At 44.7% G+C, this 22,440-nt stretch overlaps 1 protein-coding gene across 1 annotated transcript in view; it reads left to right on the top strand.

The window, feature by feature from the left end:
* The window catches only part of LOC144668484 (pyroglutamylated RF-amide peptide receptor-like), a 55,918-nt gene extending 37,578 nt beyond the window's left edge, over positions 1-18,340 (top strand). The window contains 5 exon segments of the mRNA XM_078530516.1: positions 6,741-6,802; positions 9,568-9,803; positions 11,414-11,511; positions 15,825-15,987; positions 18,064-18,340. Coding sequence (XP_078386642.1) covers positions 6,741-6,802; positions 9,568-9,803; positions 11,414-11,511; positions 15,825-15,987; positions 18,064-18,340 — 836 coding nt within the window.
* Positions 18,341-22,440: the final 4,100 nt, after the last annotated feature.

The raw sequence follows: 22,440 nt of genomic DNA, 5'->3' as shown, positions 1-22,440 counted from the left end.
AATTAACAGTGTCCTTTCAATTACATAATTGTTAATAATTGCCAATCAATCTCTCTCACCCAATAAGTGAACATTTGTAAGTGTGGACTCTCATTCCTTCAGGTTGTGAATTGTTTTAAGAGATGTTAAGAACATCAAATATTACATTGTATTTCTTTTCCTTTTTGTCTCTCTATTCTCTCTTTATCTAATCCTTCCATCCCTCTCTTTATTTCTCTTTCAGTACCTGCTTTGACATTTCATTCACTCCCTCTAATTTACCCTCCTCCTCAGTCCTGCTTCTCAATCCTTAAATTTCATTGGTTAAGGAGATAGCGTTGATCTTGCTGTTCACTGAGGTCTCAGATGCCCTGTCTCTCCCACCATGTCATTATCTACTTGAACTTCCAGCAACTTTTATGGACAGAGGTGCCCCACTCTAGCAGTATCTGGTCCGCTATTTCTTAGGAAGAGGGGAAAACCCAAGGTTGTGAATCTTTGAAGGTGGGAAAGGGGTGTGGTACTCTACAAGAAAAGTTTGGGAACTCCTACTTTAGTAGATTTGCCACCAAGGTAACTCAGAAAGACCGCTTTAACTAAGATGGGGATAATATTCATCATCGCCATCAATGGTAACTGAGTGGTGCGGAATGTCTGACTGTTGTAGGATCCATGCAATAGTCGTTCCATTGGCCGTGTTTGCCACAGAACACAAAATGGATCCAGCCTAACATGGGATGTTATTTTGCCAGCTGTGCGGGTTTAGTTAGACACTATGAGCCAAACATGCACTATGCTTTAGGACAGACATGGGACTAACAGCCAGAGACATGCAATGATGAGCTCTGAAGTGCTCATCGCAGTGACATGTGTAACACTGTTGGGATGTTTACAATATAATTGCAGGTTTTGTTTTGCATTTAATAAAATGTGTGGCATAGTTTTCGATTTTTGTTTTTAACACAGCAATCGTGCCTACATATTAATGTCTAGAATAGTTACAAAAATCAAAAGATTCCATCCATGAAAAAAGAATCTTGGCTCAGTTCTACATGGAGAATTAGGACATGGAATTTTTTTTTTCTCTATAAACAAGCTCCTTTAACTTTGATTGAATACTCAAAAAGCACAGTCTAAATGAAACTATTGATTCTTAGTTTATTTGGAGAGGGAGTAGATCCTTGTGTCAGCCTCATCTTTATTATGTACTGTTACATCAATGTGAACATTAAGGCACCTTCCTGATTTAACACTTCCGACTCTTGGTTTCTTATTCATCTGCCAACTGTGGTTTATATTTTGCTTTAATTAAAATATCACACCAAAATATTAATTATAAAATTGTAATTATCTCTGCATCTGTGTGATAAGCAAAGAAATAAAGAACTTTCATTTAGATAGCACCTTTCATGACCCCAGGATGTCTCAAGGTGCATTACAGCGAATGAATTGCGTTGCTAGTGTGGTCACTGTTGTAATTAGGAAACAAAATGGTCAATTTGCAGAGGAAGCTCCTACAAACAGCAGCACGATAAATGACCAGATAGCCTATTTGAGTGGTTTTGATTGAGGGACAAATATTGGCCAGGAAAGCAGGGAGAACTCCCCAAAATGGGACCATGGCATCTTTAACATCTGGCTAAAAGGCCAGACAGGATCTTGGCGTAATGCCTCACCTGAAAGTTCTTTGGGCCAGGTGAGGTAACGGAAGGTAGGTGAGGAGAGTTACAACTCAAAAGTCAGATCCTGTCATCACCTGATGTCCCCATACATACGCTTGCTAGGAGGGAATGCTGCATAATGAGCGGGAACACTTTGTGTCACCCTTCCTTACCTCTGGGGCATGGATTCCAGTTGGAATGCTCCTAATGCAGCCCTGTCTGAGACTAGCTAATTCATCCCTGACCAGAATGGATAAAAAAGCAAAACTGAAATTAGTATAAGGTGAATTAATGAAACTAGGACAGAAGTGATGACCTTGGAAACATATATTGATATGGATTTTCATGATCAGGCTATCTCCCAGAACAACTTGAGCAGAATGCACCTGAAATGTCCTCACCAGCATGGTGATAGCAACAACTTGCGTTTATATAGCATCTTTATTGTCGTAAAACGTCCCAATGTTCACAGGAGCTTCATTAGACAAAATTTGATGGTGTGCCTCATAAGGACAGGTGATAAAATGTTTGGCCAAAGAAGTAGGTTTTCAGGAAAATCTTAAAGGAGGAAAGTGAGGTGGAGAGGCTGAGGGAGAGAACTCCAGAGCTTAGGCCCTAGGCAGCTGAAGGCACGGCCAGCAGTGGTGGAATGAAAATATTTGTGGATGTGCAAAAGGCCAGACAGGATTGGAGGAGTGTAGAGTTATTGGAGCATCGCAGGACTAGATAAGGCCACAGAAACAGGGAGGGATTTGAAAACATGGATGAGAATTTTAAAATCGAGGCATTGTCAGTCTGGGAGTCAATGTGTGCCTCTACCACACCAGTGATGGGTGAACGGATCTTGGGTGCAAACCTGGATAGGGGCAGCAGAATTTTGGATGAGCTTAATTTTAAGGAGGGTGCAACATCAACTAGCAATTGGCTTGATCATCCCATTGAGCTGGTTGCCATGTTGCAGCAGTGGGCATGTGAAGGGTTCACTATTAGGTGGTGGAAAGCAAAGAAAAATAACTCCAAGCACATCTTATAATTCATTTGGAGATGTTTCAGACTTTCTTATTGACTGTATTATGTGGGTATTTGAAGACGTTTATTGCAATGTCGTTAAAAACCAGACCTATTTTGATTGCCCACGGTAAGATCTTATTGTGATGCAGAACATAGGAAATAGGAGCAGGAATAAGCCATTGTGATGAAGAAGCCCTATTAAAATAGCCATTTTGACATTGAAAAGGTAAAGGCCAGCAGCTATCTTAAATTAGCAGGGGCAGTGCAAAGCCCACTGTCAAAGTCTTTCAGCAGTTTTTCAGCAGAATACTGAGGATGTTGGAAATCTGAAATAAAACCAAAAAATGGCCTGACCTGCGGAGTAGTTTGTTTTTATTTCTGAAAGACTTTAAATTTGACAGTCTTAGGAGCAGGATTTTAATCCCAATGAATAGCAGTAAACCATCCCCTGCAGTCTGCCTCAGAGGGAGTTGGTAAGAGGGCATTACCATGGTACCGAGCAGCAGAACGAGGAACAGTATCTGAGGATTGATGGTGCGGGAATAGGGGGAGGGTGCTGCCTTCTATTTTTCTCCCAGGTAGCATAGCGTCAGGGCAGGAAAGACTCCAGGTGGGTCAAGTTTAACATAAGGTCACGGTATGAAATAGGAAATGTTGGATTGGCTACCCTTCATACACCTTTCCCTTTTTTTTCTGTAGTAATTAGAGGAGAAGGAAATTGAGTTGAATGTATAATGGCTGATTTGTTATGATCCATTTCACACTTGACCAAGTTCAAAATTACCCCATTCCCTGAAGCAGTTGTTAACAGTTCAGAAGAGGGTGAGAGGAATTGCTTTAGGAGTTGTCAAGGAGGCTTAAGGCTGTTTCCCCTTGTCTGCCTCCAACGATGCAACATTGGTTAAGGACGGGGAGTGACTCAGTACTAAGCACTATGTCCATGACAAATACTGAAGCAGCTAAACCAATTTTTATTTCAAAGGCCAAAAATGAAGACCATGCTTGAAAAAAAAATAGGTTCTTCCTTTAACACCATCACCTTTGTGGTAGAGCAGTGTTGCCAGTTATTAATGGGGGGGCAATTTGCCCCTTAGCGCAGTTACAGGAGATCCTTGTGCAGATCCATCTGGCCTGCATTTGCATATTGGTTTACATCGTGACACCCTCTTTACAGGCAGCCAGTAAGTCTATTAGAGAAGGATTAGAGGGCTGTGTTATTCAGGTATGGAATGCAGGTCTAAATCATCGACAGCTATTTTCCCTATTCACTGCACTTTGCTTTCCGACCGCTATTGGAGCACTCGAGAATGGAACATCCATTCAATTAAATTTTGCTTAAAAAAGGTTTAATTGCTTAAGAATTGGTGTCAAGTGCACCAGAATGGGAAAGTGCTAATAACGCTCAATTTGCCAGTTTACACTCGTTTGCACAACTGTCCATGGGTTTAAGTGCAGAGCTGTACTGCTCCAGGGGGCACAAGTGTAATGGGAATGTGAGGTTTAAAGGAACAGGGACTTTTTATGGGAAACGTCACACACCCTTTGGAGGGTCTTAAAAGGCACATTGACCCATTATCAGCCTTTCTTAAGGCTGAAGGGGCAGGGAATTAATAAGCAGCGGGAAGCTCAAACAGGGAAGAGGAGTCTGCAGACAAGCGATGGAGTTGACTAGCACCTGACCAAGCAGTTTGGGCACTGTGGCAATGGGTTGCCCTCTGTGCCAGTCCATGACACCATGCCCGTTATAGCGTCTGCAACAATTCACATTTATATAATGCCTTTTAAGCAGTAAAATAACCCAGCGTGCTTCACAGAAGCAGTCAGGTACGAATGAGTGTCATGCCAACGATAGAGTTTATAAGAGGAGTGTTCAGAGGTGGGTTTTAAGTCTTAAATGAACAGTTTCCTGGGTCTACAATAGTCCACTTCTTGGTCAACAATATCTCTCTTTTGACATCTGGAAAACACTGGTGCTAGTGTCTGTGTGCCTAAGAAAATGAACGCAATTTGAAGAACAGAAAATTTTGGAAAAATTCAGCAGGTCCAGCCGCTCCTGTGGAGAGAGAAACAGAGTTAATGGGCGGAATCGTCCCAGATTTGCACTAAGTGCAGTAGCGGGTAGGAAAAGGGACGTTTTACCTGCTGGTCGCAATGGCGGGTTTTCACGCCGTATCCCACCCCCAATCCCGCCTCATTAATCATGCATTCCCAGGAAACACGCTGTTTTGCTGGTGGGCGGCCTCTGATTTGCCCGCCACACCTTCACCGCACTGCTCCCTCACGCTGGGCACCATGTGTAAAGTGCAGCTGTGTTCACAGCTCTCAGTACTTCCAGCCTGGGGCTGCTGCACAGAAGACATGACCCAGAAAGACAAGGAGACGCATCCCCGGGACACCTTCTGGATACCACTGGAGCCCACTGCAATGTTCTCTACCCCTGCTCTGGCCGCAGGAGGCCCATCAGCCTCACCACTCTGTCTTGGGAGGCGGTGACAGAAGTGGTCAGTGCCAATGCTGCACACAAGAGGTTGGCCATCCAGTGCTAGAAATCAAATGAATGATCTCATCTGTGTTGCCAGAGTAAGGCAACCATCTTATCGCACTAAGCTCACACACTGACAAGGCCATCACGTATTCACTGACATCTCACTCACTGCCAGCTCACTCACTCTCTCACACATACCCTCACATCTCTATCTGGCCTCATCTCCTCTGGTGACTGCCTCCTCAGCCCTCACCATCTTGAGGCCACTTGCACAGGTCAACATGTGCCCCACACACACACACACCCTGGGATACCCTCCCCTTCCCCAGTACAGCCCTCGCCCTGCAGCCTCTTCCCTTGCCTGAGGCCACTTCTCCCCCTTCCCCAAGCCAGCCCTTGCCCTGCTGCCGCTGAAAAGCCACCCTCGCCTTACGGCTGGTCTGGTAGGTAGAGACCTGCCCGTGAGCCTCCCTAAAGGTGATGTGGTGCTGCCTGTGAAGCCTGGCGCTGATGAACGTGAGTGTTGCCCGAAGCGAGGTAGGCAAACAAACCTCAGAATCTTGAGTGAAGTGCAGCCCACCCAGTGCACGACACATGTTCAGTTGTGAAACACGTTGGCATGCACGTGATTGGATGACCCAGTGAGGTGGGGGGCTGATTCCAGTGAGCTGGGCTTATAATGATATGCAGATGTATTAAAACGACGTTCCCGGCGTCCGGCAGCAGGAAACGTGGCCCGTCATCGATGGGCGGAGTGGACGATCGCAAACTGGTTTCACAATGGCGTGAAGGCGATTTTTGGCCTTCCTGCCAATATTGTCCACTCATGCCCACCATAAAGCCCGATGCCAATGGAGACGAAAAGTTCCGCCCAACGTTTCGAGTCCAAGAGTCACGAGGAGTTGAAAGGTTGGCCGGAACTTTACCGCCTCGCTGCGCTGGGGGCGGGGCAGTAAAATTTGGCGAGCCGTCCTGAACTCCACTGACTTTGGCGGGATCATAAAATCCTGCTGTCGTAAAATTCCACCCGTTACCTCTGCTTCTCTTTTCACAGATGTGGCCAAACCTGCCGAGCTTTTCCAGCACTATCTGGTTTTTTATTTCGGATCTTCAGCACCCACAATTTTTTGCTTTTGCAATTTGAAGAACCTTCCTGAACCAAAGGGGAAAGACTCACAGTTGTTGGCCTGGGATGTGGCCAGTTTTGGGGGCGGGGCCTGATTTTGGGCGAAATGAATTTTGACGCATGTAAAAGATCCAAAAGCAAGTGACTCTGGGCTTAAACTACATACAAAATTCCCTGTTCTTTTGCGCTGCTCTGACCAATTGCTCCCGGATTTTGCTGATATTAGGGATAAACAGGTGGAACCTCGACCCCAGCTTCTATAAATTGTAGCTCTGATTCTCGGACTGCTGCCACATCTATGAGCATGGCTCTGTGTTAGAACCATGGAAGCAGCTTGAATCCATGCATCACAGTAACAACAGCACAGCCAATCCCTCCACCTGTGACATCCTCCAGTGTTGTAAAGTCTATTTTCCTCATCAGCTGACTGGAAACTTTTTTAGCATGAGCCATACTAATGTGTATTATTCATTGCCAGGGTTTGCATGGGTAGTGGCTATAATTGTTGGAGCTCCAATGTTGAATGTTCAACAGCTTGAGGTAAGTTCTCCCATTTACTTCATATTAATACATTATTCAAAATGTTCTTGATTCATTGGTTCATTTTAATGTATGTGCTACAATCCCCGTAGAGTCCAATAACTTAAGCACCGAAGGTCAAGATTTCATGCTTTAAGACGTTTACTGAAACAAACAAACTAAAAAGTCAACATAGATCAAGCATTACTTAACAGGCAACGAATACATGAAATTAAAGAAAGATACTTTCGCATTAACTAACTAATGCAATCAAGATACATCTTACAACTCGTTTCACTATGCACCATACTTCTCTGGGAGATATGTAGCATTACTGGAACAGTTCCAAAGTAACTCCTAGCTCTCAAGCAGGCTCACTTATCCCCATCACGATAGGCTGAAACTTCCAGTGTCCTTCAAAAATCATTCCACTCAACCCAAATTTTCTGGATCCAATTTTGGCCCACATTGGTGACTCCCTGTTCCATAAATCTCCAAGAGCCCCATCTGTTTGTTTCCCTTCCTTTCAAAGAGAAAACAAACTCTCACCAGAAACCTGCTTGGTTGTTAACCCAAGCAGCTTTTCTCTGCTTCTCCACATCAATATCTTCTTTGTCTCTCTGCTACTCAGAAAACAGCCGCCCTTTTTTCATTTGAGACACTGTGTAAAGGGGCTTGGACTGTAACTTGACATTTCAGTAGGTTTCTCTTTGTGTTTCTCCCCGTGGCAACCAGATCACATGGGCATGTTTCCGAGCTGATCCCATTTCAGAACGTTCTATTTCACCTTAAGTTAAAGAAACATAACTATCCTAAAAGGTCAGCATTCAAGACATATATATAAAGGTGTTCTGAGATAATGCCCCAGGTTTTGCATTTATATAGCCTAGTAATTTATTTAACCTAGTAAAAACATCCCTAGGCACCTCAGAGGAGCACATTCAAACACAATTTGGCCATGGAACCACAGAAGAGCTATCAAGACATGTGACAAAAATCTTGGTCTAAGAGCTGTGTTTTAAGGAGTAACTTAAAGGAGGAGAGAGAGATAGGGAGCAAGAGGTTTAGGGTGGGAATTCCAGAGCTTAGGATCCAGACAGCTGAAGGCATGTCAATGGTGGAGCAATTAAAATGGGAGATGCACAGGAGGAAGTGCAGATATCTTGGAGGGTTTGAGGGCTGGAAGAGGTTATAGAGATAGGGAAGAATTTAAGCATGAGGAGGGGAATTTCTTCTGTTTTTTGCTCCACCTCTTACCTACATGTGCCCCTTGGTGACATCATCTGAAAACACAACATTAAGAATGCTGACAACAGTCAGCTCTATCTCACCTCATCTCTTGACCCCTCCACTGTCCCTATTTAGTCATACTACTTATCTGACATCCCGTAGTGGATGAGCAGAAATTCACTCCATCTAAATATTGGGAAGATCAAAGCCATTGTCTTCGGACCCCAACCACAAAGGCTGTTTCCTGGTCATTGACTCCATGCCTCTCCCCGGCATTGGTTCCAGGCTGAATCAAACTGCTCATAACCTTGGTGTCACACTTGATCCGAGATGCACTTCTGACCATGTTGCACCATCACTAAGACTGCTTATCTCCATGACTGTAACATTGTCCAACTCCACCCCACTTCAGTTCATTTGCTGCAGAAAACTCATCCGTGCCTTTGCTTCCTTCAATCTTGAATATTCCAAAGTTCTCCTGGCTGGTCTCCCACTTCCACCCTCCATAAATTTGAGTTCATCCAAAACTCTGCTGCCAGTGCCTAACTCACAGCAAATCCCATTCACCCATTCCTCCCTGTGCTCATTAGCATACATTTGGCTCAGTTTTAAAATTCTCATCCTTGTTGTCAAATCCCTCCATGGTCTCACACCTGCCTACCTCATAATCTCCTCCAGCCATACAACTCTTCAAGATCTCTGCCCTCATCTAATTCTGGCCCTTTGAGCATCCCTGATTTTAATCTCTCTACCATGTCTTCAGTTGTCAAGGCCCTAAGCTTTGGTATTTCCTCTCTATACCTTTCCACCTCTCTCACTTTCCTCTTTTAAGACACTCTTAAACCCATGACCTCTACCACCTGGAAGGACAAAGCAGCAAATGCCACCACCTGCAAGTTTCCCTTCAAGTCATTCATCATCCTGACTTGGAACTATATTACTGTGCCTTCACTGTTGACAGGTCAAATTCCAGCAGCTCCCTCTCTACCAGCGCTCTGGGTGTACCTAGACCAGATGGACTGCAGCTGTGTGAGAAGGCGGCTCACCACCATCTTCTCGGGGGCGATTAGGGATGGGCAAGAAATGCTGACCTTGCCAGTGATGGCCACATCCCAAGAATGAATATGAAAGAAACGACCTCTTTGATCGAGCCTTTGGTCATCTGACTTAATATTGTTTTATGTGGCTCTGTGTCAACTTTCGTTTGATGATGTTCCTGTGATGTGTCTCGAGACACTTTTCCAATATTAAAGGCCTTATATAAATACAATTGTATTCAAGTTCAAGGCATTGCCAGACCAGGAGCCAATGTAGATCAGAGAGCACAGGGGTAGTGGGCGTGCAAGAGTTGGTGTGAGATCAGCTTGCTAACTGGCAAAATGCACGACACAAATCGTTAATCTCACTGTTGCTGGAAAATCTGGGCCAAAGTAAAATTAATTGCTGCCTGACTTGGCATAAATGGTAACATTTTGGTAAGCTGTGTTTAAGCAGGGAAATGGCTAACCCAACAATAAGCTGCAGTTTTAAATGCAGGCGATGTTTTGTATTCACAGGTGAAGTATGATTTTCTCTATGACCGCCATTATATTTCCTGCCTTGAATGCTGGAACTCGCTTTCACTCTGTCAAACCTACGCTACTTTCATCTTGGTGGCCCTCTTCCTGTTGTCACTCACGGCAATGCTGCTGCTTTATACCAGAATTGTTTTTGAACTCTGGGTCAAGAAACGTGTTGGGGATGACTCCTTTTTAAGCGCCTTAAACCAAAGGGAAATGTCCAAGATTACTAGGTGAGCAATTGACGCAAGTATTACATAGAATTACAGCATAGAAGGAGGCCATTTGTCCCATGCTGTAAAATTGCCTACATTTGTCAACAATTAACATTATTGCTTCAAGACACATAAGGGTGGCTGGCAAAGAAAATTCACAGGAGCTTTAGCAAAACTGGAGTCAATGGAAATCGGGGGAAAACTCTCCGCTGGTTGGAGTCATACCTAGCACAAAGGAAGATGGTTGTGGTTGTTGGAGGTCAATCATCTCAGTTCCAGGACATCACTGCAGGAGTTCCTCAGGGTAGTGTCCTAGGCCCAACCATCTTCAGCTGCTTCATCAATGACCTTCACTCCATCATAAGGTCAGAAGTGGGGATGTTCGCTGATGATATGTTTAGCACCATTTGTAACTCCTCAGATACTGAAGCAGTCCATGTCCAAATGCAGCAAGCCTGGACAATATCCAGGCTTGGGATGACAGGTGCCAAGTAACATTCATGCCACACAAGTGCCAGGCTATGACCATCTCCAACAAGAGGGAAAATCTAACCATCGCCCTTTGACATTCAGTGGCATTACCATCACTGAATCCCCCACTATCAACATCCTGGGGGTTACCATTGACCAGAAACTGATCTGGACTAGCCCTATAAATACTGTGGCTACAAGAGCAGGTCAGAGGCTAGGAATCCTGTGGCGAGTAACTCACCTCCTGACTCCCCAAAGCCTGTCCACCATCTACAAGGCACAAGTCAGGAGTGTGATGGAACACTCCCCACTTGTCTGGATAAGTGCAGCACCAACAACACTCATGAAGCTTGACACTGTCCAGGACAAAGCAGCCCGCTTGATTGGCACCCCATCCATAAACATTCACTCCCTCCACCACCGATGCACAGTGGCAGCAGTGTGTACCATCTACAAGATGCACTGCAGGAACTCACCAAGGCTCCTTAGGCAGCACCTTCCAAACCCATGGCCTCTACCATCTAGAAGGAAAAGGGCAGCAGACATATGGGAACACCACAACCCGGAAGTTCCCTTCCAAGCCACTCACCATCCTGACTTGGAAATATATCACCATTCCTTCATTGTCGCTGGGTCAAAACCCTGGAACTCCCTCACTAACAGCACTGTGGGTGTACCTACACCACATGGACTGCAGCAGTTCAAGAAGGCAGCTCACCACCACCTTCTCAAGGGCAACTAGGGGTGGGCAATAAATGCTGGCCTAGCCAGCGAAGCCCACATCCTGTAAATTAATATAAAAAAAAGGTACCCTTTGGAGATTAAGGTTAAGCCCTTTAACAACACAGTGTAAATCTTCATCATCTTCCTGAATTTTTCTTTACTATACCTCATGTTGGAATGCTTCATAGGTTTGAACATTCTATTTCCTTGCATTTAAGAGTAGTCAAATTCGTTGAAGCTTTTCAAAGCACTCGGTAGATCATATCATAATCCATTTGCACATTAACTGCCTTTAATTATTTATTATTCCAGTAAAACATAGTGTATGTAAAATATATAAGGCTGAATATATGAAATGATCTGTGCATTGGTTTGATAGAATATTTTGTATCCGATCTTATCAAGGAGGGACACTGATTTACATCTTTCTGTAGGAAGAAGAAACGTGCTGTTGTTATAATCATAACAGTTGTTGTGCTTTTCACCATATGTTGGGCCCCATTCCATGTGATGCATATGCTGTTTGAATTCAGTAAGTATTTCTTTAATTTTTTTACCCTCTTTAATTAACTTAATTGGCTAAACTCTCAACAGCAACAACGATGATGATGAATCAGTGCTCCTCTATGTTGAACACCACTTGGAGGAAGCGCTGAGGTTGACAAGGGCGCAGAATGTACTCTGGGTGGGGGACCTCAATATCCATCATCAAGAGTGGCTCAGTAACACCACTACTGACCGAGCTGACCAAGTCCTAAGGGACATAGCTGCTAGACTGGGTCTGCGTTAGGTGGTGAGGGAGCCAACAAGAGGGAAAAGCATGCTTTCCCTCACCCTCACCAACCTGCCTGCCGCAGGTGCATCTGTCCATGACAGTATCAATAGGACTGACCACTGCAGTGGAGGTGAAGTCCCGTCTTTACATCAAGGATATCCTCCATTGTGTTGTGTGGCACTACCACTGTGCTAAATGGGATAGATTTCGAATAGATCTAGCAACTCAAGACTAGGCAACCATGAGGTGCTGTGGGCCATCAGCAGCAGCAGAATTGTACTCAGCCACAATCTGTAACCTCATGGCCGAGCATATCCCTCACACTACCATTACCACTAAGCCAGGGGATCAACCCTGGTTCAATGAAGAGTGCAGGAGGGCATGCCAGGAACAGCACCAGGCATACCTAAAAATGAGGTGTCAACCTGATGAAGCTACATCACAGGACTACTTGCAAACCAGACAGCATAAGCAGCAAGTGATAGACAGGGCTAAGTGATTCCACAACCAATGGATCAGATGCAAGTCTGCAGACCTACCACATCCGGTTGTGAATGGTGGTGGACAATTAAACTCACTGGAGGAGGAGGCTCCACAAATATCCCCATCCTCAATGATGGAGGAGTCCATCAATGCAAAAGATAAGGCTGAAGCATTTGTAATAATCTTCAGCCAGAAGTGCCGGTTGGATGATCCATCTTGGCCTCCTCTGTAGGTCCCTAGCATCACAGATGCCAGTCTTCAGCCAATTCGAATCACTCCACATGATATCAAGAAACGGCCGAAGTTACTGAATACTGCAAAGACTCTGGACCCTGACAATATTCCGGCAATAGTACTGAAGACTTGTGCTTCAGAACTTGCTACATCACTAGCCAAGTTGTTCCAGTACAGCTACAACGCTGGGATCTACCCAGCAACGTGGAAGATTGCCAGAGCATGTCCTGTACACAAAAAGCAGGACAATCCAACCTGGCCAATAACCGCCCCCTCAGTCTACTCTCGATCATCAGTAAAATGATGGAAGGGGTCGTCAACAGTGCTATCAAGTGGCACTTGCTTAGCAATAACCCGCTCACTGATGCTTGGTTTGGGTTCTGCCAGGGCCACTCAGCTCCTGACCTCATTACAGCCTTGATTCAAACATGGGCAAAAGAGCTGAACTCCAGAGGTGAGGTGAGAGTGACTGCCCTTGACATCAAGGTAGCATTTGACCGAGTGTGATATCAAGGAGCCCTAGCAAAAACTGGAGTCAATGGGAATCGGGGGAAAACTCTCCGCTGGTTGGAGTCATAACTAGCACAAAGGAAGATGGTTGTGGTTGCTGGAGGTCAATCATCTCAGTTCCAAAGGTTCCTCAGGGTAGTGTCCTCGACCCAACCATCTTCAGCTGCTTTATCAATGACTTCCCTTCTATCATAAGGTCAGAAGTGGGGATGTTTGCTGATGTTTGCACAATGTTCAGCACCATTCACAACTCCTCAGATACTGAAGCAGTCCGTGTCCAAATGCAACAAGATCTGAACAGTATCCAGGCTTGGGCTGACAAGTGGCAAGTAATATTCATGCCACACAAGTGCCAGGCAACGACCATCTCCAACAAGAGAGAATCTAAGCATCGCCCTTGATGTTCAATGGCATTACCATCACTGAATCCCCCACTATCAACACCCCGGGGGTTACTATTGACCAAAAACTGAACTGGACGAGCCATATAAATACTGTGGCTACAAGAGCAGGTCAGAGGCTAGGAATCCTGTGGTGAGCAACTCACCTCTCCCCAAAGCCTGTCCATCATCTACAAGGCACAAGTCAGGAGTGTGATAGAATACCCTCCACTTGCCTGGATGAGTGCAGCTCCCACAACACTCAAGAAGCTTGACACCATCCAGGATGAGGCAGCCCCCTTGATTGGCACCACATCCACAAGCATTCACTCCCACCACCACTGATGCACAGTAGTAGCAGTGTGTACCATCTACAAGATGTACTACAGAAACTCACCAAGACTCTTTAGACAGCACCTTCCAAGCCCATGACTGCTACCATCTAGAAAGACAAGGGCAGCAGATACATGGAAACACCACCATCTGCAAATTCCCCTCCAAGCCACTCACCATCCTGACTTGGAAATATATTGGCCGTTCCTTCACTGTTGCTGGGTCAAAATCCTGGAACTCCCTCCCTAACAGCACTGTGGGTGTACCTACACCACATGGACTGCAGCGGTTCAAGAAGGCAGCTCACCACCACCTTCTCAAGGGCAATTAGGGGTGGGCAATAAGTTCTGGCCCAGCCAGCGAATGAAAAAATACAACTGGCATTTATGTAACGCCTTAAATGTAGTAAAATATCCCAGGGCTTTTCACAGGAGTGTTGTCAAATGAAATTTGACATTGAGCCACATAATGAGATAATGGGGCAGATGTTCAAAATCTCAGTTGATACTTGGATGGGTAATGAGTTATTTGGTCTCATCTGGGGTGGTGTTGGGAGCTAAGGATTGGTCTCAGCACCTGCCGATTATCAAAGGAAAAAGATGGGCTGAATTTCCAGCTGCTGGTTTCCATTTTGTCTGGTAGCTTGGCACTGTGTCTTCTGCCAATGCAAGATGGCCGCCGATACCCGGCTGCACATGTGTGTTTGTCCGCACATGCACAGAAAACCAATGACCTCATTTTCAGGGGACACAGTGCCGGCTGGATCATATTCGCATTCCAAATTACAACCTCCCGACCCCACATTTGTAGCGCCAGAGCTTATTCCTGGTGAAAGGCCCGGGTGAGGGGGAAGAGGCTCTGGAGCAGGAGATTGAGAAATGTGGGGAGGCCACAGCTCAGCCACAAACTGTGTTGGGCTCAGTAATCTTGTCTCACTTGGGCTGAATGGGCTCCAAACCCTTCCTGTCGAGACTTGAAGAATGATCAACTAAGTAAGTTATCAGGGGAATGCCAACAAAGCCCCAGTGTCTTCAGGGGAGGAGAAAGCAGAGGGAAAAAAATTGCAGAAGCAGAGATTTGTTCTTTCAATGGCACATCTAAACTCTCCTGCGAGCTCAGCTTCTCCACTGCCTCTACTACCCTTACCCTCTACTATTTGTACATATTGGGGCTCTTACTATTGCTACTCTTCATCCATCACCAGCTTCTATCAGGCCAACTAAGGATCTGCAGTAGAAGAGAGGGCGGTGGGAAAATGGGCTGGGATCCTCGGGCCTGCCCCATTTGGGAGGTTAGGAGTAGGGAGCCATCATAGGTACCTGCGGGATTGGGGACTGAAATCTAGTTTGGTGAATACATATCTGTACCAGCCTGGCCTCCCTGTATTTGCCCCTTTCCCATTGCAAAGCTGCAGAATAGTGGAGGAAACTCCACTATTGCCAATCTTTTGGATGATGCTGTACAATTTCCTGTGGGAGAAAGTGAGCAAATGGCCTGTGCATATTGTTCTGGCTGTCAGATACCCCAACATTGATCACTTTAAACACTTCCAATCAAAATAAAGCGTGTTGACTAAAAGTGATCCAAGCGCAGGTTGGAAACAAGTCCAAGTGAAGGACTTAAGCAAAGAGATGGAACACAAACTCAATATTAGCAAGACAGGAGCAACGACGTGAAACAAAATGTTTTACACACAAAGACTAATAGACTTGTGGAATAGGTGATGGGGAAAGAAAATTAGGCAGGAGGTACTGGTGTGTGTCCAGAGTCCCATTGCTCCAACCTTTGGATTGTATATGCTAATTCGTAAAATTTAGCGCACAATAAAGTTGTTAAGGTAGGATTGATCTCTCAAAAAGGAATGGGTTTGTCCTGTTCCTTTCATTTCTTCATGGGGTATGGGATATGGGGGATGCTCCTGAAGTCAGATTTATTGTGCATCTCTAGTTGCCCTTAACACAGTGATGTATCACTGCCATGAGCTACTAAGGTATTATTACTGAACTCTATAGCATTGCATACAACCGGCTATCTTGCTACATAACTCCTCAGTCAACAACACGGGACTGGAGTCACTTTCAGGCTAAATGTCTTAACCTATTGAATGTTGACAGAGTTCTGTTTCCACAGATGAATTGGAAGAAGAATATGATGACGTCACCATTAATATGATCATTGCCATTGTGCAAGCGATAGGATTCTTCAACTCCTTCAACAATCCTGTCATCTACACCTTTATGAACGAAACCTTCAAGAACGATTGCTTCTCTTTCCTGCCATGTTGTGCCCACAGGTCACAGCAAAATGCTACTTCTCGTGTGCAAAAGCCAAACATAACCACAAGGCAGATGGCCTGGGTGGGAGACCCCCATCCAAAGAAACAAGTAAAGGTGGAGAAAAGTAACCAGATTGAGCATGTTGAGCTGAACTGGTGTGTGAATTATAAAAGGGCAACCAGTGAGCCAGGGCAGTTATCCTTCCTTCCATGTCATACTCATCAGGAACTACCATGTACCTCAGGTCATGGTTGAAAATGTTTCCTTTTTGTTGAGTTTTGTACTGCTTTACATGTATCAGTGATGTTTGTATAGCTACCATTGTCTGAAGTAATTTATTGAAGTAATATTGGGTGCCTATAACAAATTTCAACAGGATTGTTTTAAAAGTACAATAGGGTCCACTTCAACTGAAAGAAGGGCTTACATTTATGCAGCGTCTTTCATTATCCAAAGCATTTTACAGCCAATTAAATATTGGTAGAAATGTTGTAATGTTAGAAATGTGGCAATCAATTTACAGATGGCAGCCTCCAACAAACAGCAAAGCAACAAAGACCAGACAATAGGTAAGGGATAAATATTGTCCAGGACATCAGGAAGACAACTCCTGCTTCCCTTCGAAATAGTATCATGGGGCCTTTTAGGTTCAATTGAGAGGGCAGATGGTAAGTCCAAAAGAGAACAGGTCAGGCAATGCTGTTTTCCCTCTGGCAGTGCAATTCTCCCTCTGGCAGTGCTGTTCTCCCTCTGGCAGTGCAGTTCTCCCTCCGTACTGCTTCAGGGTGTCAGGCTGGATTATGTGTTGAAGCCTCTTTATTGGCACTTGAACTCATAACCTTCTAACTCAGAAGTGAGAGTGCTACCATTGAGCCATAGCCAAGACCTATGATCAGTGTTGTTAATAATGAGGTCCAATTTGGGGAGATTCACTTTTGGCAATTGTTTTCATGGTTCCAAATTAGAAGCACATGAGCAAATAGACCCCGAGACCTGGTGTAATTTTACTGCTTCTGCTTTAGTTGTGTCAGAATCACAGACTAATATCTGTATCCCTAGACCCATGAAATCACCCCTCTCCTTTGACCTCTGAGTAACAACCATGCACAGTCTGTTAGTTGACGCAAATTAAGTTCCTTCCAATATGTTCAAACAAGTCAATTTTGATCAGTGGAGGGAGGGAATATTTAATCTGCAGATCTTGGTACTTCACTTCTCAAACAAATCTGGGGGGACAATACCGACCCTGAATCTCGAACTTGCTGAGAATAGCGTTAAGTGCGGTGAGAGCTGATACCCTATCATTGCGTATCATCAGCGAGGAATACATTAGCGATGATTTTTGCTCTGATACTGCTCTGTTTGAGCTTCATGAGCCAGTAGTGGAACCAAAATTGTAGGACTGTTTGAAAACCAGCTTAGCAATGAGTTCCCTATCACTACAATTTTCAGACAGGCCTCAATCCTGATGGCCAGAGCTGTTGCGAGGTGCGTCCTTGGACCCTAGGCATGGGACTTGGTTCTAAAACTGTAGACATACTCTGGTATCTATTTAACACTTGCTTATTAGTACTGCATCTAAACAGGTTACAGAGTAGGCACATAGCTCGTAGGCATGATTCCAACCTCTCTGTCGAAAGTCTAACACGTGACTGAATGGCGTCAGTGGTAAGTCATCATCTATGTCATACATTAGCATATCCCATCTGTTAACCCTTTATACGACACCTCCCCCCCAAGTACACTATCCTACCCATTAACAACAACATGAAACTATGGCCAAGATTTTCTGGCCCCACTACAATAGGTTTCCCTGTGGCGGATGCGGTGAGCCATTCAAATCTCCGTTGGCTTCAGCAGGACTGGAAGAGTCCACCGGCGGGAGGGGCTGGAAAATCCCGCCCTGTGTCTTTAACTATTTACCTTCTCTTTCTGTAACTCCCTTTTAACAACTACAGATTTTAATCACTAACTCCTACTCTTCCCCTCCCCAAGTCACAGTCCTGGGTGTTCAACCTCCCTCAGCATCCTTGGCCCTTAGGGTAGATAGCTTGGAGATATGAGAGCACCTGATGGGGCATCAACATCTGCAGATTAGGACAACACTGTATCAGTATTGGTGGGAAGCTCAATGTAGGTTTCAGGGTGACTGAATCTGCAAGGACAATGAAGGCTTTTCAACAAAAAACTGATCCAAGAGAGAAGACTGAAGAGAATCAGCCTCTGGGGCCAGAAGAGAATAACTCAAGACACAGTGAGGAACTTGTTGCTCCATCGAAGGACTTTGGGGAGAAACTTCTGAAGAACAATGATCTTCACCTCCTGGAAAACTACCACAGCTGTATCATCGACTGCTGCATCAAAGACTGAGAAGACATTGAAGATCTGAGATTGCAAAGAACTTAGATGGCGACGGAAAAGACAACAGAATTCCATTAAGCTTTTCAGGCAAAGATAAAGAGATGATTTTCCAATGAGATTTCGGGAGGACTGTCTATGTTCAGCAGGCAGTAGGAAGAGAGCCACACTTCGTTCTGTTCGAGGTTGCTCCACCATGGGCAAAGGGAAGAACTGTTGAGGATATGGAGACAAGACAGCCTCATCTTCAGTAATGAGGGGAATTTCCTGTAGACAATCAACTCGGGTCAAGGTTTCTGTACAGGAATCTGCAGCTTCAAAAGTGCTAAAGATTCTGCTGCAGACTCTGTGCTGACCCCCAGCTCTGAAGGGAAGACTTTCAGCTGGGACTGAAGTATGGGTGTCAATTGACTTTCACCCTGGATGGTACCAGCTCTTTAGCAGTGTGATTCTCTATGGACTCTGGCCTGGACTCAGGCAAAGCATTCTCTGTGGAAGACTCTGCATGGATAACAGGAGATAAAGTAGGCAATACATTGGTAGGTTCAATGGAACTAAGATCTAAATGCTGCTCAGCCATCAATAGGACAGATGCTTATTCTAGAAAGACAGCAGAGATGTCATAAGGTGCACTTAGCAATGGGAAAGATGATTCATTCTCCAGGACTTCAACATCCAAGAGATTATTCAGTACTGCAAGCGTTTCTTCCCCATCACTGTCTTGGAAGACCCAATTCAGGTCCAGCTGGTCTTCATGGGGATGGTCACCACCTTCTACAGTGCCTTCTGTATGCTCTGCCTCTGGCCTGACTTTGAGATTAACTAAGAGATTTACCACTTCCATGTCTGTCGTGCATCTAGTGGATGGCGTCTCTGTGAAAGAAAGGTACTTACTGTTGATGTACAAACTTCCTCAGCTTCTGAAGGCTGAATTTCCACCACTTCTAAATAAAAGGATAAAAACTGTTGCATGAAAGACAATGCATTGCCCAAATGGTAGACGTCAGCTGCTTTGTCTATGATTCTTAGGAGTATGTCAGCATCGCCACTCAACAGGGATGTACGTTAATTATGAAGATCACAGAGAGAATCAATGGTCTGTTGTCCCTTGTGGTGAAGACGGGCAATAAGGTCAATGCCAAGACCTTGTTACTTGATGTTTGATGGGATAAAGAATCATCATCTGAAGCCAGTCGAGGTCATCTGCTATTATGTTAACAGCTGCTGTAGGATCAATTTTAAAAGTAGCATCAATGCCTGAACTTGGACTGTAACTGACCAATAGTCTGGGTTAAGACTATCTACTTCCCAAGAAACTCTGGAGATTTGTCTCGTTCTTGACTTTCCGTTCCATGGAAGAAATTTGCTTCATAAATACTTTCTTGTCTTTGACTTCGATTAAAGTTGTTGGATTTGCAGAAACACATGACATGTCCGGTTTTGTCACAGTGAAAGCATTCTGTACCCCTTGCTGGGTAGTCTTGGCATCAAGGCTGGGTCTTCCTTCGTGCTCTTTTGGCTGGTTTGGCGTGGGCGGGGCTGTGAAACTCGCAAGGAGGAGGGCATTAAATTCCACTCAAGGGCTCAGTAGTAGGGCAGGGCAAAAGCACAGAAGTTGTCACTTTTTGTAAATCATTCCTGCGCTAGCGCTTTGAAAAGTTATCCAATTAGTTCTACGCCCCAGCTCCTTTCCCAGTAGCCCCGCAATTTCATGAACTGATTCAATTCCCTTTTGAACGGTACTGTTGAATCTGCTGTGCAACACTCTTAACCGTGCAGTCTAAATCACAACGACACATCTGTAAAACAAACCTCATCTCATGAGATGAGATTTAGGGGACCATAGAGGTTTGCAATATTTACCAATGTAAATGTTTCAGGGAAATAGATCCGCACTTGGATTCAGTTTGCATTTGTGTGGAATTCAAGGCTTCAAGGGACATGTAATCCAAACACAATATAGAGGCTAAGGAGAGTTAAGGGGAAAATAATTTTTTTTTAAAGTATTTATTGTTATAATATTCATAGTATTAATTTACATCTTTTATTTTCATTTTGCCTTCTGGCAGAGGGAGATTGTGGTCTCTTTGGGAGTTATCTTTTATGTCTGGTATTATCTTCTGTTATATAGTAAAATATCTTATATTACAATACGTATAGCTGTTTGGTGGTACAGAACATGAGGATTGCTCAAAAAATACTCAGTTTGCCAGTCGTCGAGATATACAGCCTACAGACCTGGCATCACATCGACCCTTTGGCTGTTCACATTGCACCTTTCTCAACTAAACTAAAGCTTGGGGGATGGCCATTCCCTGGTTCATTCCCCATGGCAATGCCTTGACCAATCAGAGTCGACCTGCCTGGTTTGGATTTGAACAAAACCTTGGCAGTTAACTGTCCCCTGATGCATTCTCCATGGCAACATCTCTACCAATCAGAGTCCACTTGCCAACCAATCAGCATTCTCTTCTCATGCAGTATAAATTGTTGTTGCCTTTACTATTGGTATTCTTGTGCACTGTCCTGATGAGTGCAAGAAGAAAAGCTTTGACAGCATGTCTCTTTTTTTCAACAAGACTACAATATGTGTTTATTGCATGAGCAACACATTGCCGTGTCATCGCTTTCTGATAGTTAGCTTTGTACCTTATAAAGCTTCAATAAACAGTTTTTAAAAAAATAACAAATCTCAAACAGTAATGGATTTTATTGCTTTTTATGTCTTGAATTGCTGAATGAAATATTTGGTATTCCTGGTTCATGTTATAATTAGAGGAAAGCTTGAGGTGCAGTGGGTAACATTCCTGCCTCTAAGCCAGAAGCTCTGGGATTAAGTCACACGCTAGGACTTCATGGCTAAGGAAGGTGTTTGTAACAGGTTTGAGTATTAACTTGTAAACCCTTCTAACATATGCCAAGAGCAGATGATAAGAGTGAAAGAGGTTCCTGGTCAGCCATGTGATGGAAAGTAAATTGGAGCCTCTACCACCACTATTCATAGGTCTGGAGGCCTGGTTTGTTGCATGGCCAATGTGGACCAGGTTGGTGCCAACAGCACGGGGTTCGATCCCCATTCTGGCTGGGGTGGATTTGGGACCTGGCTCCATGCTCTACCCGTGATGGAGTTTGTAACGTTGTGGGTTGGACCTGCCTTCGGGCAGAGAGTTCAAGAAGAAGGTTATAATTAGAGATGCTGTTTGCCCTTTGGTGTGTCAATCTATAGACCGAAATGCCCCAAAAGCTACAAAGTCAATTGTTGTTTTCAGGACAAAGCTAAAGGGTTCACTGAAATACACTATAGGATATTGGCATAGTGGTATTGTCACTGGGCTGGTAATCCAGAGAATCAGGATAATGCTCTGGCAAATGGTGAAATCTGAATTCGATAAAAACCTGGAATTAAAAGTCTGAAGATGACCACAAAACCATTGATTGTCCTCTGATTCACTAATGTCATTTAGGGAAGGAAATCTGCTGTCCTTATCTGGTCTGGCCTACTTGTGACTCCAGACCCACAGCAATATGGTTGACTCTTAAGTACCCTCTGAACAAGGGCAATAAATGCTGGCCTAGCCAGTGGCACCCACATCCCATGAGAGGAGAGTGCGAGAGGAGGATCCTGGGACAGGCAGTCAGCAGCACCTAGAGAAGAGTGCGAGAGGAGGACTCTGAGACAGGCAGGCAGTAGCATCTAGAGGAGAGTGCGAGAGAAGGACTCTGAGACAGGTAGGCAGGAGCACCTAGAGGAGAGTGTGAGAGGAGGACCCTGGCACAAGCAGTCAGCTGCATCTAGAGAAGAGTGCGAGAGGAGGACTCTGAGACAGGCAGGCAGTAGCATCTAGACGAGAGTGCGAGAGGGGGACCCTGGGATAGGTAGTCAGCAGCACCTAGAGGAGAGTGTGAGAGGAGGACCCTGGTACAGGCAGTCAGCAGCACCTAGTATCTAACATCACAGGAAAAATATAAATTCATTGGTTGGTGAGAAACTGCTGTTTCAGAGCTCGAGCAGCAGCTGCTTTATTTCCATATGTCTACTCCAAGTAACAGTTTCTGATGCCCTTTTCCTTCTGCTCATTTTAAGTGCCAATTGGGATCTCCAGACAATCACA

The sequence above is a fragment of the Cetorhinus maximus genome, chromosome 27 (assembly GCF_964194155.1).
Source record: "Cetorhinus maximus chromosome 27, sCetMax3.hap1.1, whole genome shotgun sequence".
NCBI lineage: Eukaryota > Metazoa > Chordata > Chondrichthyes > Lamniformes > Cetorhinidae > Cetorhinus > Cetorhinus maximus.
This window is presented reverse-complemented; position numbering and strand designations above follow the sequence as displayed.